Source organism: Corvus hawaiiensis, chromosome 2, assembly GCF_020740725.1.
Source record: "Corvus hawaiiensis isolate bCorHaw1 chromosome 2, bCorHaw1.pri.cur, whole genome shotgun sequence".
Lineage (NCBI taxonomy): Eukaryota > Metazoa > Chordata > Aves > Passeriformes > Corvidae > Corvus > Corvus hawaiiensis.
Window position 1 is genome coordinate 38,083,341 of NC_063214.1, and position 27,812 is coordinate 38,111,152.

The following is a 27,812-nucleotide window of genomic DNA, read 5'->3' on the forward strand; positions in this document are numbered from 1 at the left end:
TGGAATAATTACAGAAAGTGCTGTTACTCTGAAGGGGGTGTTTTAACACAGTTTGCAGCTAATTCCATTTTTTTCTGTCTAAAATATACTCAAGTGCAGTGAGTATCTGCACCATTGCAATTACTCCAGCCTTGTTGGCAATAGCTGTCTCCTGCCTGTAGCCAACAGAAGATTGTGGCACCCTCTGATTTCTCACATATAAAAATCCTCACTGTAAATATTTGCTCTTTGTGTTAGGTGGTTATGGGGGGATTTTTTAACAATGTTGGGTCTATTGAAAAAACCAAACATGTAAAGACTGCGTCAGAGCTGCATGTACCAGCAGCTTGAAACTGTAGAAGCAGAGTCGGTGCCTGATTTCTCTATTGCATTTGTCCTTGTTCTGAACAATTTGTTCCTTCTAAAAAGGGAACTGTGCCCATTCCCTTCAAGTCAGCAGTATTCACATTTCTAAAATGTGGTAGTAGCATTTTGCTTGGATTGATGTGTTTGTGGACACATAGAAACCCCCCAGATAAACACAGGTTTCTGTTAACTCTTTAATTTCAGCAGGCAAACAGGAGTCTAAAGTTGAACTCTTTAACTGCAGGATAATGGATTTCTGCTCGACTTATTTGGGAGAAGGAGGCATGAACATAGGACTCAGATGGAAATTGCTGTGTGGGATCTGTAGGAATGAAGTCTCATCTTGTGTTGTGACCTGCTGTCAGCATGCCCATAGCACCTTGTGCAGGGATGTAGTGCATGTTCAGTGCAGAAACAATCAGTGTCTTTTAGCAGTTGTTAGCTCCAAATTCTGTCTTTTGCCTACTACCCAAAATTGGAAAATAAACTTAAATATATCCATATCGTAATCCTGAGTATGATTCTCAGTATTTCCATTATGTTTGTAAATGACTTTTGCTAATGTAGAGTGTTTCCCTCTTCTAGGAAATATTTTTTTCCTTTTATTTTAAGTAGCAGTTCTGTTGTCACAATTCTGCAGGAAAGCTGTGTCTTGGTGCACTTGCACTTAGCTATGCAGGTCACTGGTCCCTATGTGTCACTAGGAAGCACCAGCAAAATGGTCTTGAAAAGCATGGCTTGTGAGAAGTGTCTGCTGGGTCACATTGAACATCCCTGTGCTGGAGATGCTTGAGATTGCCCTGTCCTGTGCCATAATACATGGTTGTTATGGACCACTCCTGAATTTTCTACTGCAGATGTGAATGTAGTATGGGGAACTTGTAAAGCTCTTTCTCAAGCTGCTGTCTGGCCTTTGTGCGTGCTTCCATCATGAGTAACTTCACCTTGCTCATTGTGAATGTTCAGTCTTTTGTCAAGGACTGTCACATATATATCAGTGTTGTCTCTAATCTATTGTGCCTCTGGATTGGGAAACTGCTTGAATAAGTCAGTCTTAAAATTAATCTTTTTTGTTAGGTTAACTTTTTGGGATAGTGTCCTCGGGCTGATTCATTTTCCAGCCATGTGGGTGGTTAGCTCGTATTTAATAATAATAAATAAAGGCACGTTTAAAACAAATCCCCCCTCGTTTAGAATTCGCAACTGAAGAAATTCAAAATAAATTGAGTATTGATTTGCACAATGAAATAACCAAGGAAAACATTCATTGTGGGCTGAAGCTAATTCTGTTAGAGTAAAGGAGGCTGATTGTGAAATAAATATTAAATAAAGTATCTCATTAAGTTCTGCAGTTTTGCAAAAGCTGTTGCCACAGGGAGGAAGAACCTGGCGTGAATGATTGTTTGTTTACTGCAGCTGTCAGTCATTGCGGGGGTGAGTGTGTTGCATCAATTTGTGGAGTAGCCACTAGTAACCAGGTCATTCTGCTTAAATGTCAGGCTTCTTGCTGGAAAATGTGTGAAGCTACATAAAAATTCTTTCCATCATCTTAGCACATCTCTCACAATATTTCTCATTTTGCTTGATGACATCAGTTCTTGGAGATACAGAGGAAGGTTTTAAAAATATCTCCTGGGCAATGCTGGGTGATGCTTAGCTAATGAATTTATTGATGTCTGTCTGATACTCCGGAGGGTTGGTCCATTTCTCGTTCTTCCTCTGATGCACTTTTTGAGTCATTAATCTCTTTATGACTGCTCCTGTATTGTGTGTATAGATTGGGTTTTATTATCCATGATAAGGTCTTTGGGATAGAACTTCTCTCTGTTAGTCCCCACTTTCTACAGTGAAAAATCTGCAGTTCTGTGCAGTCTGTAGGTGTTACTGTAATGTGAGTAACCAGTGCTGTAACTTGGGTGGGAATAGCCATTAGTGGTTTTGGGGAAAGACAGTCTCCTTAATTTCATTGCAAATCAATTTATATAATTCACAGTTTCCTCTAGTAATTACATATTTTGTACTTTGAAGGCAAGACAATTGAATTCTGCATCTCTCTTGTGTTTATTGGCAAGTTCCTTCTAAACTTTCTGTTTCTTGGTTGCCTTGATGCATAAAATCAAGATAACCTCAGAGGGATGCCTTGAATATGCACCAATTATTTATTGTATGCCACTGAAGAAAAGTGTTGCCAGCAATGCTAATGAACTTTATTACTCAGCCCCTCTGCTGCACATTGATTGGTATTTCAAAGATCTGCAGTCTCCACAGTGAGCTCGAGCAAATTCTTGACTGGACTTAGCCTGTAGATGACACTAATAACTTTGATTTATGTGGGGCTTTCCCTTTGGAAGAGCTCCAAAGAATTTTATAAACTGCAATGCAAGCCATAGTGTAAATATTGCCTTAGCAGCCACCAGCTATCAGAGGGTGCTGTGTGATAGATATCGCAGTGCAGCTGGCAGCTGGATGTGAGGGGATAGCAAGGAGGAAAAGGAATTCTGCAAGTGTTGGAGATGATATAGGGAGAGAATTAAGAAAAGAAGCAGGCACTACCTGAATTCTGATTTTTATCTTTGATGTGACCAATTCGTAGAGATCAAGGGACTCTCATGTGGAACACGGCATTTTTGTCACAGCCTCATGGTGCTGTGATACTGGTTCAGTTCAAGTCGAGCAGAAAGAGCCTTGCTAGCAACCAGGGTTTTCTTTCCATGCCGTGAAAAAAACCATGTGTGTTTCTGGATGTCTTAATTAAGATACTGGGGTGCAACAATGTGGTTCTTCAGGCTGGTGTGGTTGGCTCTGTGATGTCCTCTCTTGCAGAGGCAAAAAGCACAGTTGCTTGGAGTTTGCCGTGTATACGATCCAAAAGACTTGAAAGCATACCCTCTTACTCTTAAGCTGACGTCCCATTAACCCTAAATCCTTTTAGAAAGCGTAAATAATTTTGCAAAGATGTTGGGTTAGAATTTGCTGCGTTCAGTTGGATTTGTTCACTGAACGGTGGAGCCTTGGCTTCTCCCCTGAATCATAGGTGCCCAAGTTGTGTTGTCTAAATAACATTGTTGTTGTTTTAGGTCCCAGACACCATCACTGGAGAGAGATAGCAGAGTCAGAAGTGAGTCATTTTGGTTAATTCCTCAAAGGTGGGTGAGACAAAACAGTGCCACCCTGTACAATGTGATCTGCCAGACCAGTTAGGGTTTTAGTGAAACTAGGCACAGGGCTCAAGGTGTCAGATCACTCATTAGTAAAGGGGTGGTTCAGCTTTTGTGTCCCATGCAGGAGCATCTCTTTTAGAAAGGTTTTGAGCACTTTCCACTCTGGTAGCTGAGTGCTGCAGCTTCAAGGGCTCAGAAGCAGTAGACAGAGGCCCAGAAACTGGATAGCACAAATGAGTTGCTAGACTTGGAAGCTATGATTGGAACTGTTGGAGAAGAAATGCATAAGTGTGCAGTGTGGCTGCTAAGTGTGCTCTTGGTTGACAGGCATCAGTGTCCTAAACCACCAGGCAGCTGTAGCCAAACAAAAAATGGCAAGACCAGAAGTCAGCCCAATAGTGACAGGGTGGATGCTGATTCTGGCCTCATCCCAGCCACCTGGAGATCAAAAGAATTGCATAAATTATATTGTTCTTTGTAATTTTGCCAAAACACTCTTTCCTTCAATAACTTTTAGGTCTGTTGGCCAGGTTAGATGATAGCAAAAGCTTGTTTTCCTTAGAAAACAGGGCTAAAGTGTGTGTAATGCTTTGAGGAGCAGGAAGCTTGTTGAATTCGGATGCTTGTTTGGCAGTGCTTGTCCAAAGCTTGCCTGGCATGGAGAAGAGGTTGCACTGTATCATGTTTAGGCTTGGTCTGGGCAAATGAGTATTTCTGTTGGAACACCTAATGGAGACCTCAGCAGTCAACAGAGCACAGTTTGTGGCTTGGCTTTCTGCCTGGCTATAGGCTTACACCAATCTTCACAACAAGAACAAAATGTGAAGTGTAATTATAGCCTGATGGATGAATTTATATTTTTGGTATATTCTGTTTCTGGGACTATTTTAATGCCTCAGTGTCCAAGATTCTGGTCTTTCTAGATATTTAGTTCTGTATTTTCCTAGGCCATACCTTTATATATATATATAGATAACAGTCAATGAGTGCAGTACATTTAATTCAGTACATTTTTCAGTTTTAGGATCCCATTCATCCATATTGCTGTAATCGATTCCTCCTGGAAATGCTGTGGTAATTAGAGGAGAGAATGATTTGCAAGCAGTACTGTGACATGTGTAACCAACCTGTCTTGTTTAGAGCCTTTCATTATCTTAGCTTATGACTATAATTGTGTACCATCTCAAGGAGGAGTGTGAACTTTTCATTTGCATGTTAATGGCACTTTGTCTGGGAAGGTGCTACAGGGATTCCAGCAGTGCTATGCGGAAAAAATAACGTGTCCAGTAAGCAAATAATTTTGATGGTTAGTGGTTCAGACATTGCTAATAAATAAGGGTCTTTTTTTCTTCTGATGTAGCAAATGCATCTTTCAAATGGGCAAGGCAATTGGTATGGTTTAGGAAGAGAATTGTTACGGAGAACTCCTTCCTGTAATCGGCATCTGTCTCTTCTTAGGAAAGAAGAAAGTGCTCATTACTTGTGTACCCTTTTGAAAGGGAGAGTGTATTAATTGAGTCTTAATATGTGTTGTGATACACAGAGATACATTGGGATGAGCTGTGTGCTGAAACTCATTGGCTTTCTCATGTGCAAGAGATGTGAACCTTGTTTGGCATTTCAGGGCTTTGTCCCAGGCTCTGACATTTTGTTCTCCAACTTCTAGTTTTAAAAAGGAACATATGTGACTTTATCCTAAGCCTGAAGTGGGTTCCAGTGTGCCTCAGTGTGTGATTGAGGTTGCTTGTCCTCTTGCAAAGAACAGGCTCATAATGGCTATTTTGGTGTTCCTGGGAAAGTAGACTCTCCATCACACTTCTGCTTTTGCGTGGGAAGGGCTCCCTCTGAATAGTCACAGAAACCCCTGTAAATATCAAAAATGCATCTTGTGTCACATTTCAAATCCTTTATAATTCCCTACTCTCCTGCTGTTTGCAAGAAACCTGAGCCACATGCTTTCATCTCACCATCACCTCTCAGCCTGATGGATCCAGTAGGAATTGCTATTCTCTGTAGGTCAGACCTGGAGGAAAATGGGTAACATGGGTGTAACAGCTTAACATTTCCATTTAGGAACAGTTGGATAAGCCTCAAGAGGGGAAACCTGCTGCTTTACATTAAGAGTGACCACTCAAGCAAGATTTCTTCTGCCTCCTGCCACTGTGTGTTGCTGCAGCATCCCGTGGTCCATCGCTGCATCCTGAGTAACTGTCAATGGCAAAATGCACTTTCCACCTGGCAGAGCTCAGTGCTTTCTGATGGGTGACTACAGGTTATGATCAGTAACAGGTAGGGAAAGGCCAAATAACAGCAGTATTTTTGAGCAGGGGAAAGCTCAGTGAGTGTTTTCAAAGAGACCTGACCAGCTGTGAGGGAGAGCATGGTTGACAGGGCTGCTTTTGCTTTAAGAATAATTAGTGGGATGTAGGCTAGGCAGTAAAATGAATGTGAAAAGTAATAACAAGGAGTTGGAGCCATAGAAGAAAAACTGGAAACCCTGAAGATACAAATTAAGCAAATTGTGCTTTAACAGGATCTCATTTTTTGGGGGTTTTTTTTGAGTGGGGATGCCAGTGATGCAAGATGAGATCTATCAAGGCTAGAAAAGTACAATTGCAATAACTGAGATGTGAGAGGATGCTGGGTAGGATTAATCCTGAAGGAACTTTTTTTTTCTTTTTGGAAGGCTTCACTGCTGTACTTCTGCAGGAAATAACTCTCTTGCCGGCTGAGATTAAACCAGTTCTTCACATGAATGACCTGTGTGAACAGTGAAGTTGCAGGTTGGTGAGGCTTTGGTTGGCAAGGGAAGGGTTGTTCTGTGAGCAGAGGGAGGAGAGGGTTTAAGAGAAGGTGGGTGGTGTCTGTTTTAAGCTGGAAATCTGAAATCTTCTTAGGTAAGTATCAGCTACTTGAGAACTGCATCAACCAGTTCAGTTGATGCATGTAGAATGTTAAATTAGGGTAGGGAGCATTTCTGTTGGAGTCTGGGGACAGAGGTGGCACTAAGGCACTAGTGGCTAGGAGAGGATTTGGACAATTGCAGAGCAATGGGATGTGGCCTGTCTGCATGGAGAAATGGTGATGACCCCAAGAAAGGCTGGGCCGTCATGGGTGGCCTGTCCTCCAGCACCTAGGAGTGAGTGGGAAGAGAAGGTAGAAGAAAGTATTGTCTTCTCTATTTTGGTAGCTCTAGTTTTTATACAAAACTTTGTTAAAAGGGGAAATTTCCTGAATATGGCACAAAAATAGTTCCCATAGTAAAATACCATCCCTCTTACAACTTCCTTGGCAGACAGACAAAAATGCGCATAGACAGCATGATACCAGGGCAGAGGAAAGTCGGTATTGAGACTGCAGAGTGAAAAGATGATCATCAATGATAGTAAAGAAAAGCAAAGCAGAGTTGGGGACGTCAGCGGGGAAAGAGGCTGGAGAGGTAAAATAGTTCAACAAAGATAATATGAGGCACAGGTCTGGTTTACATGGGGTTATTCCTGAGTTCCTCTCTTTGGACAAGTCACCTGATCTGCTACTTTTTCCCCATTTTGCCTGTGTGTACAGAGTGCTCAGAGATTGACAATAATTCTTAGTAAGGCATTTTTCTATAGCACAGAGTATAGCCAGGCAACCAGCCTCTAATAAAAGTTTTATCATGGTACAGGCTTGAAGTTACTGTTAATGATGAGGAAAGGGGAAATATGTATGTACTGTCTATGTGCAACTTGCTCTCCCTTTAAAATTTAAAGGATGTACGAGGGGGTAGTGTGAGGTGGAAAGTGTGCTCTCAGTAGTTAAATGTTGAGTGAAGCTTTTGACCTCAACCTTTTAAAAATGCCACAAGCTTCTTTCAGTGTGATAGACCAAACAAAAGTAATATATTCCCTCAAAGCACAACTCACATATATGTTGTTGGAGTCAATACAACCTTCTGTGCAACCTAGTGTAAAGAAAACTCGTGTCATTAACAAAAAGGAGCAAATAACAAAAGGGAGAACAGTCTAAGGAAGTGTGTGAAGCAGACACACCACACAAATAGGGTCTGTAACACTCCTCTGGTGCTCTTACATAACTCAGCTAATGTTCAACTTAGTTTCAGGTTCAAAGTGTTGTTTGTTGTAATGAATGAAGGAATACCTTACCTTTATTCTATATTACTTATTTAATTGTGGCTTCCTAATTCTTATGTGCTTATCACAGCCAGGCTCTGGATCTGTCCAGGAGTGTATTTGTGTTGAGGTTGAAGGGGATCATGTTTGTAACCATGCTGAGGCTTTATTTTGCTGGCTTTGGGGCAGACATGAGTGGACGCAGACCTGCTCTAAAAAGCACACACTGTCTTCACTGACTTTGTAAGTGTAATTAACGTACAAAAAAAAGCAAACATGGTGCTTTCCATGTGACTCCCATTATCTGCAACTCTTGTGCTGTACCTGGGAAGTCTCCCTTGGTGCTTGTGCAATTTTGTGGGAAGGGAGAGAAGAGGTTAATAGTTGCCAAGAAAAGAGACCCAAATCAATTTCAGGGAGCACTTGGAGCCGCTGGCTGTAACTTTGGGCAGTATGTGAGGCTCCTGCAGAGCAGCGTTGAACGAGCTGTGAACCAAAGCATGGGGTTAGCAAGCCCACAGTGAAAACTTCTATCTCCCCACTGGAGGGGAAGTTCTTCACTCCAAATGCTACATAGACTTTTTTGGATGTGGAACACTTGTCTTTGCCATGAGCCCACCTACGTGTCTATGCCAAAATGATACTCAAATCTGTCCCCTTGCATTGCACCACAAATGGGATACTTGACCTTTAATGCCTAATATTCCCCGATTGTCTTGGATTGTTTGGTGCTGCTGACAGCAAACCAAAAGCCTGTTTGTGACTTACAAATGCATGTTCTGTTACAGATGGATGTGTTAGCTGGGGCTGTAATGACTGTTGTTCAGGCTGGCACTGAGATTTGCATTGGAACCTGATTTGTGCTCAGGGTTTGAATTTGGATTCCCAGATCCAACACACAGTCTTGCTAGGATATGCACCTCCTTTGCAATCTTAAAAGCAGAGGGTGTTCTAACTTTTGGCAGCGGTAACCCCATTGCTTTTATCTCTGTAGGTAGCTGGCAGGTGTCATTCCAGAGTTAGGGATAGTTTTTGCCATGTGTTCTTCCCATCTTCCCCTCTGGGCAGTATTTTTCCTGCCCTTTTTTGCTGTGCTGGGCAGGGATACTCCTCTCTGCAGTGCAGCTGGCTGGGCTCATGTCTTGGTCCTCCAGGAGCATCTGCCTAGACATCCTTAGCCCAGATTCATCCCATATTATTCTGTTCTTCCTGTTTCCCCTGTCTTTTAAACCGATAAATTTTATTTCTTCCTTTTATAATCATAACCTAAAATTGCCTCATGGGTTTTTTAAACCACCTTTTTTTTTTTCTATTTAAACCTAGATTTTTACAGCTGTAGCATGTTTCCTTTCACCATCATGTGTAGCAATTGAGAGTACTGCCAGCTAAGCAAATATCTCAATCCAGATGAAGCCAGTTTCACAAGCCTTGTTACCCTGCCTGGATTCTTTACCACCACAGCAGCTTCTCTGTTGCTTTTTATCATACATGTATCCAGTAGTTCAAGTTGCCTCCATTTAGGTTGCTTTTCACGTTACTATTGCAGAGACACTGGGGTGCTTTGGCTACAAGGGCGCAGCAGCACACGTTAAGAGGGAAGGTTTTTTTTTTCCTTTGGAGAGAAGCTAAATAGGTTGGAGGACAGAGTAGTTTTAAAAGGTGGTTCAAAGCTCGAATTCTTATGTTCTTGCTGGAGTTAAATGACTGGAATAAAATTGTGCAAGTCTTTGTAAACCCTCTGTTTTCAGAGAGAAAACCAGTGATTTTTAATAAATCTGCTTTTAAAGTTTAAATGTAATATAATGCTTCTGTACAAGTTCCTTGCACAGAGCTTTGCAGGATGGGTAGATTTGGGCTTGCAGTGCCATTTCAGGACAGTGCTGATGACTGTTGCCTTGGAAAGAGTAAAATCTAAAGTGTCGTATAGGACCTGTCCTGCAAGCAGTCATCAGCAGAGCCAAAAATCATCTTATATTCTGACTTGTGGCCTTGGCCTTCACCTCTTTTACCTGCTAAGAGGATAAATATGCACCAAAGAAAACCCCAAAAAACCAAACCCAAAACTATTCTGTTCTCTGCATATCCAATTTCAGTCACATGTAGTATAGAAATACATAGAGAAGGAACTGGAAATAAATATAGAGCTTCTACAGAAGTCTTGTCTTTGGTTTACACAGGCTCTGTTAGACATGAAATCTCTTTAACTTGTGGCAATTTGCTGTGCAATAGGAGCTGTTTTTCGTGCATCGCTTTACACTTGGTGGGAGCATGCTGTGCTGGGGGGCAGCGAGACTGTGCTTGTGTTTGAGGGGATAAATGGCAAACTGAAACATGATGTGAGGGAATTCTTTATTTTGCTAAATAAAAATGCCTTATGTTGAGTTTTGAATTACAAGTAGTATTTTTGGCTAGACTGCCCATTTTGTTAAAGAACAAATGGTGCTAGTCCAAATAGTTTTGTGCAAATTTGGGAAAATGCAAGGGATGAACAAATGTGAAATGTGCCTTACCCCCATAAGCACAGTCTGTCTGGCTCATACCATCTCAATTGTCAAGCTCTGTCCTAAAGGAGAATGTGTAAGTATATAAGTATTTTAGAAGCTGAAAATGCAGTCTTTTTTGTGACTGAAGCACTTTTCTTCCAGGGCTGTGTGTCAAGATCTTGAACACCTGAGTGTAACTAGCTGTAGCCTAACTAAGTCTCCTAGTCAGGATGGAAAATATTTGCTTTGTCACATCCTTTCAACTTAAAGCAGTAAAACTGTGTGGTGTCCAATAGTGCCAGCCTGCTCTGCTGTAATACCCAGAGAGAATTATTCTTGCTTGGTTTTGGTTTTCTGTTTCCCTTTTTCTTTCGCAGCCTGCCTTCTAATTTCCTTTTGGCCCATGCTCTCTCCCTTGCCCATTCATTCCTGCATCCACCCATGTGCACAGCAATCCAGAAACACCCTGGACCCTGAACCACCAGGGGACTGAGTGTGCAAGCCAACAACCCTTGCAGGGAGGGGATGCTGCAGGACCAGTGTGATGAGGGGTAGTCTGGCTGGAGTCTTCCATGGAAAAATCATGTTTTCTGTGTATTTGACTTACTGGATGGGTGAAAGAGCCGAGTTCTTACATCCCTTGGCTTGTGATTGCACTCCCAGTAACTTCAGTAACCTGAATGTTTCATCTCCGTGGTGTGGGTAAGGGTGAATGTACCAGGCTTGTGATACAATTCAGTGTTGCAGCTGAAGTTATTGTGGTAATCTATTTATCTCACAGTTGATACAAAGTGACCTCGTTTTGGTACATGCAGGCTGTAAATGAAGGGGGGTGTCTCACCCGCAGTCCTGCAGGAGCGGCCTGGCTGGGGAGGAAGGACGATGATGTCTTGCCTTCCTTCTGCCTTGTAACCAAAAGATAATGGATCCAAATTAGTTATGCATGCGTTATCTCATTACCTTTAGCTTATTTGTATGGGCATCCCTGATTATGGATGTGATTTGTGCAGGAGCATGGTTTAGCTGTTGCTAAACATCCAAACATGGATGTGGTTTGTGCAGGAGCATGGTTTAGCTGTTGCAATGAAGGCTCTGCAGTGCAAAGTCACTGAGGCTGGGGACCTTGGGAGGATGTGGCCCTCAGTGTACGTACACAGCCAGAGTTGGAGTGCCGTGGTGCAGGTTGACACAGAGCTGCTTTGTTGGGAAGATAAGGGAAACAGCTTGTGGCTTTCCTTAGAGGAGGGGCTGCTTTCCAGGCAGCTGCCCGTCCATGGTGGTGCAACTTCTGGTCCCACCCCACAGTGGATGGGGGTGTTGGAAAAAACCTAACCCACAGGGGAGCACTGCTTACCGCACTGTACAATAAACGTTATTCCTTGGGGTCCTGTTGTTCCTTCTAGACAAAAGTACTGCACTGAAGACCAGGAGGGAAGAGCGATTTGCAGGAGAGGAAGGGCTGGAGACAGACCAATGAACTAAAACCTGGTAGTGAAATGAGTGATGTAAATCTGCTGTGGGGCTATTCTCAGCCTCCCGGATTTTTAGCATGCAGCCAAAAACAAAAGGCAGTGTGACTGGAAGGTGCAGGCTCTCTGGGGACCTGCTCTTGAAGTTACAGCCAAATTATCTCCCTATATTTAGAAAACCTACTGTAATGAAAGATGTGTGATGCTGGTCATGCAGGCAGGGTGCAAGGTGCTTTGGATTGCCTGGGTGGGAGCAAACACCGGGGTGTCTTTTCTGCTGTTACCTGTCTGGCAGATTAAAACTCGCACAAATATCCATGGCTCTGTCTTGCTTTGAGAACGCAGGAAATGACACCCATTGTTGGACGTGTGGCAAGAAATGGCAGGGTGATGCTGAGTGTGGGAGCAGAGGAGGGGGCTCACGCTGCTGCCAGCTTCTCCTGGCCATGCTGTGCTGGCAGCCTCCCCTGGGCGCTGGTGGCTGAGCCCTCGTGGAGCTGAGACCCCCCTTGCAGCTAGTTCAGGCTCCTTTTGGCAGGCAAGAAGTCACCACATACAAGAGCACATGATTTTCATTACCCACGCCTGAATGTCTGCTGGGGCTGAATTGCCTGGATCCCCGAGAGCTGCTCAGTAAGAAACAGCAAACATTTTCCCTGAGAAGGAGCAGCTGTTTATATATAGTGTGCAGTGGGTTCATGAGTGATTATTAGGAAAACATTCCTTTCTAGTCATAAAAAAGGGCATTTTTGTTGTCTCCTTTCCTCTAAAACAGGCAAGTTGGAGAGTCAGGGATTTTCATTTGCCATGACAACCAATGAAACTGCCAAGCCATATGATATCTTTATCCTTCCTATGATTAAACCTTTTTCTTTTTTTTTTTTTTTTAATTTTTAAGGCCATGTTGCTAACAGTTGGGAAACATCAGGTGTTATTTGCTTTTCTCATGTAGATTAGTCAGGATTTAATTTGCATGTTTTTATTTAAGAGCTGTAGAGAGCTGGGGGATATTGATATTTCCATGATTTATGGTAAGGGCGGTATCTTAGTTCAGAATTGCTGTATTGTACTGAAGTCTTCCCCCCTCTGCCCCTCTCCCCCTTTGAGACAGGACCACTCAGCTACAGCACTGTCTCCCACAGGACAAAAATTATCGTGGGACCCATCAGTGGTGCTGAACAGTGATGAGGCTCAGAGCCTTGGAGATGTTGGTTTACATAGGACACAAATGGCTTAGAGACTTTATGAGCCAATAAATCTTTTCCTGTTCTTATGCCAGGGCAAGGTATTGCAAAGGCAGAAATTGTGAGGGATATGACTCTTGATGCTTGGTCCACGTGAGGGCTTCCCTTGGCTCCCGGTCTGAGCACTTCACACTCCAAGAGCCAAGAGCCTGGTGTTGGTGTTGCTGTCAGCAAAGCTGAGTGCCAGCATTTATCCTCCCTTTTAAAAATTGCTATCTTCTGTTTAGGAATTTCCTCAGGGTGCCAAATATAGATTCAACACACAAAAGAAAGTCCCACAAACTCAAAGCCCAACCCCAAAAGCTGCTCTGTTGCTAAGGAATAAAAATAGATGGTCACAAACACGGTGTTGACGTGCCAAGTTGTGTCCCCATGACCATGCAGCTGTGAGTGCAAAGGTCCCTGTCCCAGTGGCAGCACTGCCCAGGCTGCACACGTCATGTTGGCGTCAGTGTCTACGAAGGACTGGCTGCTGCTTGCTTTAAGTGAGCAAGAGGAAGTAACTTTGTTTCCTAATCTTAGTCCCAAAGAGGTAAAAACTTCAGAGGGCTGCTGCCAGGAGATAGTAATTATAGAGGAAAATATATATATTATATTTTTGGGTGCTATTATCTATAATACAGCTATGTCTATACTGGAAGAGCCCTGGGAGATGGGACCAGATTTTTGAACAAAAGCCCCATTCTTTGGGAGATCCTGGGCTGTGTCACAGAGTTGCTGGTCATTGGTGACATCAAAAGGGTGAATATCGGTGCCGCAGAAGCTGCAGTTGTGCCTTCACCTTCTCCCCAAATGCAAATCTCTCTCTGCAGATCTCTGCAATAATGTATTAACCCATGTGGCTGGAGATGGGGAGTAGCTGAGCTGGGTGTGGAGGTGTGCAGAGGTGAAGACATGATTTATCTGGGCTGGAGAGCTGCTGTGACCAATGCCATCTTTTAATATGTGTGTGCATGCACATGCGGTGCTTGGTTTTGTGAGGCCCTGTCTGCTTAGTCCTTAAGGTACTGCTTGCTGCATCAGCTCTAAACAGTAAATCTCAAAGACCCTGGAACACAATTTTTTAAATTATGTTTTCAGATTTTGTACTTTTAGGTAAGCTATTTGAGTAATATCCCTGCAGTGGTAGGAGGCCTGGAGCAGAAAGCTTCTGCTAAAGAGCTGCTTTTTTTGTGTTTAAGGCTTTGTTTTAGTGCCAAATTTTCCCTGTGCAGTTTCTTGAATTGCAGCTGGTCCAAAGCTGAGATGAGGTTTTAACAGCAGTTAGCTGCCCTAGAAGACTAACTGCACATTTGCAGTGGTTTAGGGCAAATAAAAAGTACTGTAACCACCTGAAACTATAAGGGGAACTGAAAACAGGCTACGTGTTAATGTGTGAGCTAAAATGTAACCAAGACATGAAAACTGTTCCTTACCTTCTAAGAGACCTGTGATATCATCATAGAGATCTTACTTGGGAGCCATGATATGAAGTTACTGTTACTGAGATACTCGAGATAGTAAACATACTTCTTTACAAAGTTAAATTCTGTAGCCCAGGCTGTAATATCTAATTCTGCTGCCCCACCCTCGGGTTTTTTTTCCCATCTGGCTTGGGTCCCTCCTGCAGATGTCTGGAGCAGGCACGGCTGGAAGCCTTCCCTTTGGAGACATCATCTTAAGCCAGTCCTGAAGCTACACGCAAGTCTCTATTGTTTCTTCTTTCTTCCCTCTCTGAACAATTTGTTTTCCTGAAACATCTGCTGCTCTGGCAGATACCCACAGTTAAAGCTGTACCGCAGTGTTTCTTTGCAGAAATGCAAAGAATACTCCCTGCCAGCTCAGTCACTTGCCAGACAGGATGGCTGATCCCGGCTGAGGGGTTTCCATCAGATGAGGCCATTTTTAGAGGGGAAAACTTCTTAGAGGGCACACACAGTGCTTGTGCTGGTAGTGTAGTTCCATTAGGAAGCTGAAGCATATGTGCTTGTGTGCCACGAGCATGAGTGTTACAGGTAAAATGTGCTTCCCACCTGGAAATAGGAGGTGGTAAATTGAGGGGCAATAATCAGCCTAGGAATAGCTGAGAACTTATCACCCCAAACTTGACTTTAGTGGCAGAGAGGGATTCCGAGCTCATCTTTGGAGGCAAAAGCCTGTAACACTCAACTGTGTTTTATTCCTCCTATCCTATCACTTCATGTTCAAAAATGCTACCACTTCTAGATAGGAATCCTTCCTTTAAAAGGCATAACAGAGGCAGAAGTTCTTCTGAAGTGCAAACGTGCTGTGGCAAAGTGCTGCCTTTCCTATTGTGGTGGCATGGATGCGATGCACAGCTCACATATGGCTCACACACGATGTTGCATGTGTGCTTGTAAAAAAGGAGCCTCCAGCCGAAACACAGGGTCGCTTTTTAATTTCCTCATGTAAGTTGAAAAACAACCACAACAAAGAACCCTTTTCTCTTAACAATCCAACTCTGTAGTAGTAGGCTTGCACTTGAATTAGGGGGCATGCCTGAAAGTTTTGTCTGGGAGTGACAGCCACCTTCTTGAGTCACCAGGAAGAAGCTGCCCCTGTAACCCAAATGCAGATGCCTGACTGAAGGTGGGTTACTTGAACTTTGCAAATTAATGCCCTGATAATTTTTTGTGCTTGTTCCTGGGTAAAGTTCTTTTAAGCAATTGTCTTGAGGGGGCTGCATCACTGCACTTCACGCCGTAACAAAATGTATGAGAGGAGCTGTTTAGGGGTTGACCTCCTCTCAATGAAGTGTTATTGTAGAATCCTAGAATGGTTTGGGTTGGAAGGGACCTTAAAGATTAGCTGGTTCCAGCTCCCATGTTATGGGCAGGGAATCTTCCACTAGATCGGATTACTCAAAGTCTCATGCAACCTGGCCATGAACATTTCCAGGGATGATTTTCACAGGTCCCTTCTAACCCAAACTATTGTATGGATCTATGATTTTTATCTTTCTTTTTGCCTCTTCCTCTGCTGCTGGTATTGCTAATTTATTAATATTTAAATTACATATTTATGATATATATAAAATATGTACTATATATTTAAATATATATATATAATGTATTTTGGAATATATTTATATATTTTATATTCAGACTTTAGGTATGATATATCTGTCCTGAGCCAAAAGCGGTTTTTTTAGCTTTTTGATTGCTATTCCAGGATGCTGTTGAGTAGGCACAACCTGGCTTTCACCAGTGGTATGGCATTGGCATGGCATGGCAGAGGAGCATCATGCACAGGGCTGCATGGAGCCCACAGCCCCAAGCTGTGAGGTACCAAGCGCAGCCCAGACCTCAGACACCTGAAAGTGCAATTAGCTGAGGTTTAATTACTTGTTACTTCTAATAGGTTTGATGGAGAAGTGATGTAAATCCCAGTAAATCACAAGCTTACTTAAGCAGAAGTGAAGAGATGGAAATAATGGCTTATTTTTTCAATTAAAAAGCATTCTTGCTAAATAAAACCTTATCGAGCTTTTTTTTATTTTGTTCATACCCCAGTCTCTGACACAATGAAAACAAGAAGGTCAACAGCAGTAAGATATGCCACTGCAGTTAAAACTCAAGAAAATTTTCTTGGGTAGGCTGGCTTATGAAAGTGTGTCTAAGGCTCATATTCATATTTTACAATACGTTTATGATTCTTATGTCACTGCTAAATGGCGTAGTTACACTTGTGCTAATTCTGCACTTGCAACCTCATTTGAGTCACGATGTTCCTGTAAATACTTTATTGAAATTCCTTGGTTATGATAGCTTTTCTCATCTATTTTCAAAAATGATGGTGTCAGTCTGTCGAATCTTGCCAGTTTTTTAGCAGAGTCTTGTCACCTAGTTTCAAAACTTCTCCGTGTATGATCATGATGCCACTCAAACCCATGCCAGCCCAGCAAACTAATGCATCAGGAGACTTCTTTGCTTTTTATATATTTGACATGCACAAGCCTTTCTTCTAAACTGAGGATTGGTTTCTCCACTGGCTTTGCCTCCTTGCGAGTTGGGTGCTTCGCTGCTTGTAGGTGCACTGTCCCCAGGAACCTCGTGGGAGACACCTGGGGTTCAGCCTGATCCTGCACCTGGTTTCTAAGGACACAAAATCTCATGTAAGTTGCTGATGGGTTCCCCATTTTGGTGGGTCATGTCTTGGTGTGGGAGCTTCATTTCACATAGAGAGCTGGATTTAGTAAGCTTTCCTGGCTTTCCCATGCAAGATGTGTTTCAGTTACCTCTTGGCTGTAGCTTAAAAAAATAATTCTGTTGGGGTTTTTTTTTGGTTTTTTTTCCCTTTGGGAAGAGGCTGTTGTTTTTGAGTGGATGAAACAGCATTTTTTGGCTGGATTTCTGGCAATGCAGTTTTTTCCACACTTGGAAGTCAGCCTGTCTGCTGTGCTGGCTGAGTGTGACTGCTTCAACACACAAAAACATGTTGCTTCAGAGCGTACAGCTTGGTGGTCGGATGATGTGCTAAAATGTGGCCAAGACCAAGGGAGTGTTGTTTTGAGCATGCAGTGCTGTCTCCATCTCCAAGCATGTCTTAAAAGGTGTTTATAAAAGCATGTGTTAATATTGCACCAACTTTTTTTGCAGTGAAAACTCAGATTCTGACAGTAAATGGAGTGTCAGGCTGTTCTCATGCTTCTGAAGCTGGTGTGTGTCCTGGGGGTGCTGGTGTGTGGTTTGGTCAGACACTGTTGAGGCATTGTGGCTGTGCATATCAGCAGGATTTTTTTTTAATCCTAAAGAAATTAATTTTCTATTTATCATTTTGTAACTACGGCGTGTACCTCATTATTCCTATGCAACACAGAAATCTGATTAGTTTATCTGTGCGAGGAGAATTATCATTGATTAACAGTTCAGTCCTCAGATGTGTTTGATGGAATATAACTTGCTGTCTGCATGTGATATTTAGCACTTCCATGGCCGCTCCCAATGCTGACGTGCACAAATGTCAATGACTCCCCTTTCCCTCCAGGAGGTGAGAAAGTTAGATGAGGACACTGCACCAGGCAAGCTCTGAGTTGCCTGATCTCTCCTGAAGGATCTTTGGTGGTGCTGATCCTCGAGGATGTGTCCAACCCAAACACATCTTTCCACCATCCAACCAAAAAGGATTAATCCTGTGTGCTAATGCCGCTCTTGACACCAGCAGTACCAAAGCCCCCCAGAGGACTTTGCCCAGAAGTGGACAGACTGGACACGAAGCCTTTTCCCTATCAGGGGATGTCAGTAATATGTGAAAATCCAACGATTGCTCCTGAATGTGAGATCTGTAACCTCTAGTGTTAAGCAAAGCAGGCAGATGGAGAGGGCAGTCTGCAGGCAGTTACGTCTGGTGTCCAGCCAGAGGTAAGGCTGGCGCGTCTCATGGTAAGTGTGAGCACCACAGCAGAGCATCCTGTTCTCTGGAGCTCTGGCTCCAGGCTCTTCTTGGGGATGATATTGGTGCTGGATTTACCTGCTTGTTCCATGGTGAAGCAGCTGTAGTTGCTGGTCAGTGGGTTCCTCTGTAGAACTTGCACAAGCTCCTGGAGGCCAACTCATGTGTGAACCATGACCTGAGCAAAGTAGTCCAGTGAGCTGCAAATTTTCCATGGTGGCAAAAGAGGTAAGGGCTGTGTGATCTGTATGGTCATTGATCTAAAGCTTCAGCTTTTCTTTTATTTATAAAAATGTGTCTGTGGGATAGAACATACATCTGATACATGACAAGTTGTACCTACTCAACCTGCTTGGTTGCTGTAAGAGAAACATCCTGAGCAAAGTGTTGAGGAGCAGGAATCTCTCCATATAGGGTAGGGCTGAGGTTTTTGTGATAAGCTGGTTTTTTTTCCAGATGCACTTTTTAAAATGTGTCCAGACTTTTCAATGATCAGGAGCTCATCAGCCAGTGTTGCTGGGCCTGCTGTGCACGGGGAAGCCCCATGCCTTCCTACACTATGTGCATAGTTACTTGATGCCTCCTGGAAGTGTTGGATGGCTTTACTGAGCACTGTTTGGACCTTCTCCCTTCCTTGAAGAGGTATGTTTAGGATTGCCGGAGCACAGGCAACTGGATTTAGCTCACCTGCAATGGCAAGTGTGATGGGGGAGGAGTTGAGAGATGTCAAGCTCTGCAACCCCAAGTGCCTACAATACATCTTCCTCCTTTGATTTTGGAGAAGACATTCCCGGAGTTTTAATGTTGCACCACGCTGAGAGTGTGGATCCCATGCATTTGTGGCTTTGTCACCATCAGCACAGAGGCGTGCATGATCCAGACTTTCTTGGGAATTAAATCCCTCTTAATTTTTCTAGTGTGAATGGAAGTGAAATTTAACCCCGTGGAGATGAGGAGTGAGGAATATGGGCAGGGAAGCAGAGGGAAATCCAGGCTGCTCGAGGGGCATGAGCTGGGCTCATGCTTGCTGAGTGCAGGAGCCTGCTTGGGTTGGCAGGTGCTTTGGAAACTAAAATATTTTATCCTGAGTTACGTAATGCAGCAGCATGTCCAGACCTGAATTCCCTGCGATTTTCTGGCCTGCAAGGAATAATTTTCTGCTTGAAATATTAGCCTTAGCTTTGAATTTTGTGGCTCATATGGCATATGCAGTCAATGTAATATCTATATACACAACTGCTGCTCTTTGAACTTGAGATGTTTGGGTAAATTTGTTTTTGTTTATAGCTGTTGGATGATGAAAGACAGAAAAGACTTGTTTCTTGAGAACTGTATAAATACATCAAAACCTGCCCTGGCCTACTGGTTAGATCCAACAGGTGAAGAGGCTGCCGATCCTTCTGTGTCTAATTGCAGCAGTAGGTTGTAATGGGATTTTGAGGTGGGATAGAGCTGAGGTGCAAGTTATCAGTATTCCTGGCTTGATATGGTATTGGTATTAATCCTTAAATGTGGAGAAACCTTTGCAACTGTGGATAGTTTGGTTTTAGTTCTGTTTTTCATCCAGCTCTTTACTGGGAAAAAACTGGCTGGATGTCTGAGCCCAGTGAGAGGTGGTGAATGGAGTTGCATCCAGCTGGAAGCTGGTCCCAAGTGGTGTTCCCAAGGGCTCAGTTTTGGGGACACTTCTGTTTAATATCTTTATCAATGGTCTGGAGAGAGGATCAAGGGCACCCTCAGTCAGGTGGCAGATCACACCAAGTGGAGTGGGAGTGTTGATCTACTGGATGGCAGGAAGGCTCTGCAGAGGGATCTGGACAGGCTGGATCTGAGGCAAAGCTGGATCTGAACCTCTGTGTGAGGTTCAACAAGGCAAAGTGCTGGGTCCTGCATTTGGATTGCAGCAACCCAGGCAGCACCACAAAGTGGGGGCAGAGTGGTTGGAAAGCTGCCCGGTGGAAAAGGACCGGGGGGTGCTGGTCAACAGCAGCTGAACATGAGCATGGGAAAAGCAGCCCACAGCTTCTGCATTCCTTTTTCAGGTGTCTCTGTGGGAGCAGGAGCTTGTTTGTACAAGCTTGGGTGAGAGAAGGAGAGGTGAAAGCCCCTGGTCCCCGTGCTTTTGGTTTGGGTGGATCTCACCAGTCTTTTGGTTGAATTGGAATTAATAACTGAAGAACACCAAGAGCATTTATTGCACTGTCTTGCCCAAATGGAGAAACACTGAGGTTCTGGAGCATGTCCTGAGAAGGGCAACAGAACTGATGAGGGAGCACAAGTCTGATGAGAAGTGGCTGAGGGAGCTGGGGGTGTTTAGCCTGGAGAAAAGGAGGCTCAGGGAGACCTTCTCACTCAACAACTGCCTGAAAGGAGGCTATAGTGAAGTAGGGGTCAGTCTCTTCTCACATGTGAAAAGCAGTAGGATGAGAGGAAGCATGAAGTTGCATCGGGGAGAATTAGATTGGGTATTAGGAAAAATTTCCTCATAGAAGGGTGATGAAGCACTGGAACGGGCTGCCCAGGGAAGTAGTGGAGGCACTGTTCCTGGAAGTGTTTGGAAAACATGTAGATGTGTCAGGGAAATGCTGTAGTGGTGGACTTGGCAGTGCTGAACTTGATGATCTTAGAGATCTTTTCCAACCTTAATGATTCTTTGAATCTGTGAAAACTAGCTAAGTCTAAAACATGTCCAGCTGTCCTTCAGTTGCATTCCCACTGACAGACCACCTCTCCAGGTGGTCACCCTGCTTCAATTTATCCCTCTTGTTCTGTCCAGAGTCACCATGTGCGGGGTTGCATGATGGAGTGAAGCAGAGCAGTGACACAAATGAAATAAAACCCCGCAAAACGGATCCCTTGTGAGGCTGGCAGGAACAGCCCATGGAGGCTGGTTGGGATGCCAGCTGCATAAACTGACTTGGGGAAAAACAGCTGTGAAACCAAATTTTCTGCCCTGCTGCCAGCCTTGGGCTCTACTCCTGCTTCATCTCATGACAGGGCATGTCTCTGTGCTGCAGTGTTTGTGATTGAAGTTAATGTGGTGAGGGGTGGCTGAGGCGTGGACTGGCATCCCATCCCCTGCCCTCACTGCAGGGTCTTGTCTCCTCCAGAGGGTGGGACAGGCAGCTGCATCCTGAACAGTTTAAATCACTGCAGGGATGCGAGGCAGAGCCCTGCACCTGCAAACACAAGAAAAGAGAGGGGAAGAAAAAACACAAACCCACACCAAAAAAACCCAAGAAAACAAAAAACAAATAGAAAAGTTGTGCTCTGCATTTGTTTTGGGTTTTTCTTTTTAAGCATATAATTCAGTGTGCTGTATTGCTGAGATGCACATTCCCCAGCTGTGGCCAGTGGGGGAGAGGTTGAGACACATCTTCTCTGGGGAGAGGGGAGGGGAATGTGAGCCTGAGTCAGCAGCAAAGGTCACTTGGCTGCAAGGCTGGGCGTGTGGCCGAGGCTGTGCCTGTGTGTCCAGCATCAGTGCTGGGGTGGTGTGTGTGCACTCAGAGGGAGAAACACCAGCTGGGGTGGCAGGGCAGGGATGGTCAGCTTCACCTGCCCACTCTGCCCCACAAAGCACTTAGCACTCTTCTGTGCTGCTTCCTTTGCTTGCTCCCTTCCCATGCCCTGACTGCTTGTATCTCATCATTGCATGGTTTGTTTTATGGTCTTGGCTCATCTTTCAGTTCCCATTTGGGGTCATTATCACATGTGATTAGTCCTAGAGCCTAATGAACGGGATCAGACATAACTCTAGGGTATGTCTGAGCCATTTAGCATTTCTGACCTCTAAGATCTGCAGAGAAAGTTTATTTTTAAGCTTCCTAAGAAGATAAATTTGAATTTTGGATTGTTTAGGGTTCAAGTAATGGAACTGATATCTCTCCAGGGGGAGCATACTCTCTGGCATATGAAGAATCCTAGGAATAATTATGCGGTGCTGCGTGAGTATCATTAGCCTTGAAATAGTTTTTAGTGGATGATCACATTTTTCTTCATGGAAGAAGCTAGTGTGAAACCTTGTATTAACATTTAGTCTTCATTTAAGAGCACTGTCAACATGTGTTTAATATGCTGTTGTTATCCATTCCCACTCTGGGAAAGCCAGACACAGAGATAAGAAATTATTACACAAAATAAGAACCCCAGAAAATAAAACACTGTGCTTTTTTTTTTGGCTATCCTTTAAGGTCCCACTCTTTCACTCTGCTGAGAGGAAGGATCTGCAAGGACATGTGTGTTGGAACAAGGTGAAGTCAGAGCATCCTCAGGACACCTCCAGCTGCTACTGCTTGGTGGCACTTTGCTGCACTGTGTCCCTGACCTGGTGAAGTGACACGTCTATGCAGTGACTCAGCCGTGTTCCTACTAATCATCTGCTGATGTGATGCAGCTCATTAGTCACTAACTGGTGTGGTTACCCTTTTTTCAGGCTGTTGGAAAGGCCAAGGGCCACATAGATGTGAAGGAGCTGAGTCAGTCTTCTACCTCTTTTGCCCTCAGATCCACCAGACTCTTGGTGGTGCTTGGAGAGCTGTTTCAATGTGCCCTGCCCGGCAGAAACAGACTGTCTCAGCTTTATCTTGTGTTCTCTGGTTGCTTGACTATAAGCCTATCACAGCTGTTTGGTGGGACTGTAGCTGGAGCCTTCTGGTGTGTGTTGTAGTGAACCCTCCAAAGGAAGGACCTCTGAAGGCACTGGGAGACAGCACCCTGGCTTTAGACTGAGCGTGAGAAGCTGGTTTCACCCAGGCTGCATTTGCTCCCTTCATCAGCTCTGTAAAAATCCTCTAAGTTATCTGGGGATTTGCTGAGGATAGGACTTTCATAATACATTTTTTCCCCCCATTCCCCACCTATCTGCCCCATACTTCTGCTGCACTTACCATCTTTGACTCTATCACCTCACTCTTTACCTAGTCTATAGGTACTGGTGGGTTAGGTACTGATGTTTTGGTTTTGCCTTACATGGTATCCAAACTTTACATGGCATGTAAATCTGTCTCTTTTCTGTTCTCTTGAGGACAGGTCTTTGGTGCCATGTGTAATAGCTGGATCCTCCTGGATGTAGCTGGGTTTGGACACTGCCCTTCTGCTCCCTTGTCTCTGAGTTTTTCTTTCTGCCTAAAGTCTCCAGCTGAATCTCTTCTGGCTGTTGTTGCTTTCCTGGAAGGTTACAGACCCCTTCTCTGGCACAGTGTTGGCAGCATCCTTGGGAGCACTGGAGATGGAAGCGTGGATGCTCATCCCTCATGACTTGCTCAGCTGCAGCAAACTCTGCATTTGTCTTTTTGGTCCTCCCTGTGCTGTGAGTGGTGTAGGAAGCTGTGTGGGTCTTCCCCCATGCAGGCAACCCTGCCCATCTCCTGTGACATTGCTGAAATATCACTCTCTGCATCCTGCCAAGGAGCTTGGATTTGGGCATGGAGTATGCTGGATAGTTCCTAAGCACCTCTCTGTTCACTTCCCATTTGAGAAATCTAAATATTCCTCACAAAACTAAAGAAAATTATCATAGTGTAATGTTTCTATTAGTGTCCATTATTTCTTCTCTTCTAAAAACCTCTTGTACTTCAGCTAAACTATTGCCCCACTTTTCATACACTTTTAGCACATGAACTCTTCCTGTTTTTAAGGCAAACACTGCTGCTTTTGCTTAAAAATGAAGTCCCTTACCTGTTCTGCCCTCATGTGTGCCCAATCTCTGCTCTGTGTGCACCCAGTGTGCTCCTGGAGGAGCTCATGATGAGGTTTGGGATATTTCCCTAACAGGAGTAAATTACATGATCCTCAGAAAGTGTGACAAAGTCCATGCTGTCCTTTGGAGCTGGTGTAGTTAAAAGCAAAACAAACATTTGGGAACATCTGGGAATCACTGTCTCAGGTTTGTGGAGCACTGCTTGGAAAGCTGACAACCAGCATCTCTAATTTGTTGGCAGCCAGGTGAGAACCAAAATGAGGCCAAGGTTTCACTGCAGCTGACTTTGACTATGTGGATGCCCCGGCTCAGAGTGAAAAGTGCTCTTCTCTCTTATCTGAGGAGCCATGTGTGTGCCAAGAGACCTTTGTTCTGAATATTTGGAATAATAAAGTTCAGCAGGGATAAAAGGGCATGTCCCCACTGACTTGGTTCACACAGTGGTATGCTCTCTGTCTCTCTTGCAGCTGCGTAAATGAGTATGGAAGATTATGATTTCCTCTTCAAAATTGTTTTAATCGGCAACGCCGGTGTGGGGAAGACCTGCTTAGTCCGTCGCTTTACTCAGGTAAGGCTGGCCACCTCTTGGGTTGTGGAATGTTGGGATGGTGGGGACAGCACAGGGATGGGAGCATGGAGCCTGTGGCTCTACACTGAGAGCTCTGCCAGCATTGCAGGTCCGAAGCATTTTGTTGTTCGCACCCTTGGTGCATTCATCACATACAGTGACATACTGGCACAAGCAGCACTTCTGTGTCTAATGCTGCACCTGGCCCTGTTCTGGATTTTGTGCTGGAGAAAGCTCATTCGTCTCTGAAGGTGGAAAGTCCCCTCTGAAAGCCACTGGGACAACTCTTCCTATTTTGGTGGTGTTCTGGACCAGTACAATGGACCAACAAATTGCCTGGTCTCCCCAGCCTTTGCTGCACAGAGTTCTCCCTTTACTTGCCATTAGTAAATAGATAATCTGGGTCCTGAGCTGTCAGTCCAATGTCTTTTTTTTGTGGCAGAATAGCAGGGAAAAGACCATGCTTCTGTGATCTAGGGGAAGGGAAGGCTTTACGTGATGCATCATAAAGCACAAGTTGCAGGGTTTTGGTTGCACTCTCCACTAGGAATTGTCAGCAATTTTCTTCTTCACTGTTAATTTTAGTTTTAAAGCTATAGTGATTTTAGATGCTCTCCAAAAACATGTGGCAGTCAGTGGCACTAAAGCTAGTCAAACCCAAAAGGTTAACAGCAAAAATCTTTGGCCACTTCTGCTGCTTATTTGGTAGCACAGCTGCTGTAGGGGGTAGATGTGTCCCAAAATCAGCATGACTTGGTAGACCAGAAATCAAAAACTCCAACTCTCATTTCGTTTGCTGCTGCTCCTTTCTGATGGTGCTGCAATCAAATACCACCAGCATTGTGCTGTCCCTTGCCATGACTGTGGCACTGGTGATGGCTGGCTCTGTGCTTCACTCCTGAGATGCTGTGCAGAGATTGACCCTGTTGTTGAGAGCTGCCAGAAATGCCTGTCGGTGCCATGGGGTGCTGTGGAGGGAAGAGGGAAAAAGTGCTGTGGAGGTTGCAAAAGGTTGCAAATGCATCTCATCCCACACAGATGTTCACACGTCTTTCAGTGCATTGGGAAGTAGGATGGAAGGTCCTCACCCTTCCCCTGCCTCTTCCAACTGCACAGAAGTAGAAGGGCTTTTCCTCTCTCTTTTTTCCTTCTTTTCCTGTGTTCTTACCTCTGAAGTCAATGACTTGCTGCATAACTAGGGGTGTATTAGGCAGGGAAAACACAACAGGGTTGAATTTATGGTAACCTTCATGCTGGGGAAATGTCACACTCTAAATGTGATGGAAATAAGTGTCATGGGAAGGGGACAACGGATGAATAGTTTTGAAGATGGAAAAGGGTGGGGATTGACACTCAGTGAGAGTTTTGTCTTGCTGTAGACATAAGTTTAATCAAACTCTTGTTTTCTTCCAGGGGCTTTTCCCACCAGGGCAAGGAGCCACGATTGGGGTTGACTTTATGATTAAAACTGTGGAGATAAACGGTGAAAAAGTAAAGGTAGGAGCCTGATGACTTTAAGTGGAAATTCATGTGGCAGTACTAGAGGCGAGGTTTCTTGCTGCAGCCTTTCCACTGCTGGAAGACACTCAAGGAAGTGCAGAACTGTCTGGCGTGGCTTAGGCAATGCAGGGTCTAACAATCTGTATGCCCCTCTCCACCATTACCATCAGGATTGTAACAGTGAACCTACTGGAGGGGAGAAAATGGAACAGGGAGATCTTGCAAAGCTCTTGTCCTTGCTTAGGACACGGTAAGGTCATGCCTGGCTGGAGGTGAGGAAGCCCGAAGTGTTTCAGTGCAGCATCTGCTCACTGTGTTTCTGGTAGGCAGAAACTGGGCTGTGCTTGAGGAAAGTCTTCTCCTGTGAGCTCCAAGATGGCCATTGGGGAGAACAGGCTTCTTGTATGGTTCTGCACAACAAAGGCTCATCTTCCACTTCTGCCAAGTTATGGATTTGGGAGAAGCAGAGATGATTACAGTACTTGTATTTCAGCCAACAGGTTGAGCTGCAAAGGGCAAAGTTCTCCATATTTTTAACTCTTTCACCCTCTAAAATAGGGTGGTTGCAATCAAACCACTGCTGGGAAACTGTCCTTGTCCTGAGCTAATTCCCAAACTGAGCCTGAGCATCACTTGGCAGAGGACTACTTTGCCTGGGCCAAAACACACTGGGGACCAATCTCATGCTTTAATGGGATCCATGGTTGGGTTCCAGAGCCCAGAAGTGTTGGCTGCTACCACTTTGCTCATTAGAAGAGGTTTCACTTGAACTACTGTGGTGTCTGAGATGAGAGAAGAGTATGGTTGTTTGAGCCTCTAATATCAAGGTGTCCACGGTCCCTGACCTGCTCCTGGATTTACTCTGCCTGCATGAAATTCAGGGGTATCAAAGTGAAAACCAGCAGTTTTCCCCTTGCTGCCTATATCAAACCCAATGTGAGAGTGGCACCAGTGTGACAGTGGCTGGGTGTGCCATTGAGACCTGTTTTTTAGGCTTGTGTAAGTAATGGGATGGAAACAGTGCCCTTGGGCAGTTTTTCAGCCCTGGGGTTTTTTTAACCTGTAACACAGCACCACAGAGGGTTTTTAAGAAGAAAATGGGGTGTTGTGTTGCTAAGTTTAGGACATATTTTAAGAGCCATGGTCACATCAGCAGGCTGCCACTCTGCTGAATGAGGACCTTACAAACCTATGGGAAGTGGTGGTGTGTCACCAGGAGACCTTCCCACCTGAGGAGGTGAAGGACAAGATGTAGAAATCCCTCACTGGGTAAAGACCAAGTTGATACTCAGCACATGGCTGTGCAGGTGGGTCAGAGCAGCAGGCAGGGAAGCAGTGAGGATCACGTGTAGCCCCTGCAGTGCTGGTGCTCAGCTTGGTGGTTGTGATTAGCAGGGCTGGCCAGGACACGAATGCTGCTTGTCCCAAGCTCATAGACAGCAGAGATGTTTCTCTCAGCCAAACCCAGTTCCAGTGAAGCAACTCAGAGGATCTGAGCTGGTAAATGGCTTAATCACTGCACTGGAGGTGGAATTCATTCTTTTCCCTTATATACATAGTTTAAACCAGCAGTCTCAAGACTGTCTTGATCATTAGAGGCAGAAAGGAAGTCCTGGAGGACATGAATCCCATCTACTTCAGGTATCTCTCCTTTTCAAGCATCTGGCTGGAGCCTTAAGAACATCACTTGTACATGAGGTCTGGGGTTTGTACTGGTGAACTTGCCCTAAGGATTTGTCTGTGTTTGAAGTGTTGCTCCTGTGATATAATCCTGTTTTAAGACTAATTTGGACTGAGGGTGCAGAGTTCCTCAGAGAGTATTGGCAGTAGTTGTGCCAGTG

The 27,812-nt window shown here is 44.4% G+C and overlaps 1 protein-coding gene across 7 annotated transcripts in view; it reads left to right on the forward strand.

The window, feature by feature from the left end:
* RAB30 (RAB30, member RAS oncogene family) overlaps window positions 1-27,812 on the forward strand; it is a 49,181-nt gene that overhangs the window by 7,741 nt on the left and 13,628 nt on the right. For all 7 annotated transcript variants that reach the window (XR_007201567.1, XR_007201566.1, XR_007201565.1 and 4 more), the window contains exons 2-3: window positions 24,371-24,471; window positions 25,885-25,968. Coding sequence is in view for 1 of the 7 variants with exons in the window: in XM_048294489.1 (XP_048150446.1) it covers window positions 24,379-24,471; window positions 25,885-25,968 (177 nt within the window). In the remaining 6 variants the exon portion in view is untranslated. The remainder of the gene's footprint in view (window positions 1-24,370; window positions 24,472-25,884; window positions 25,969-27,812) is intronic.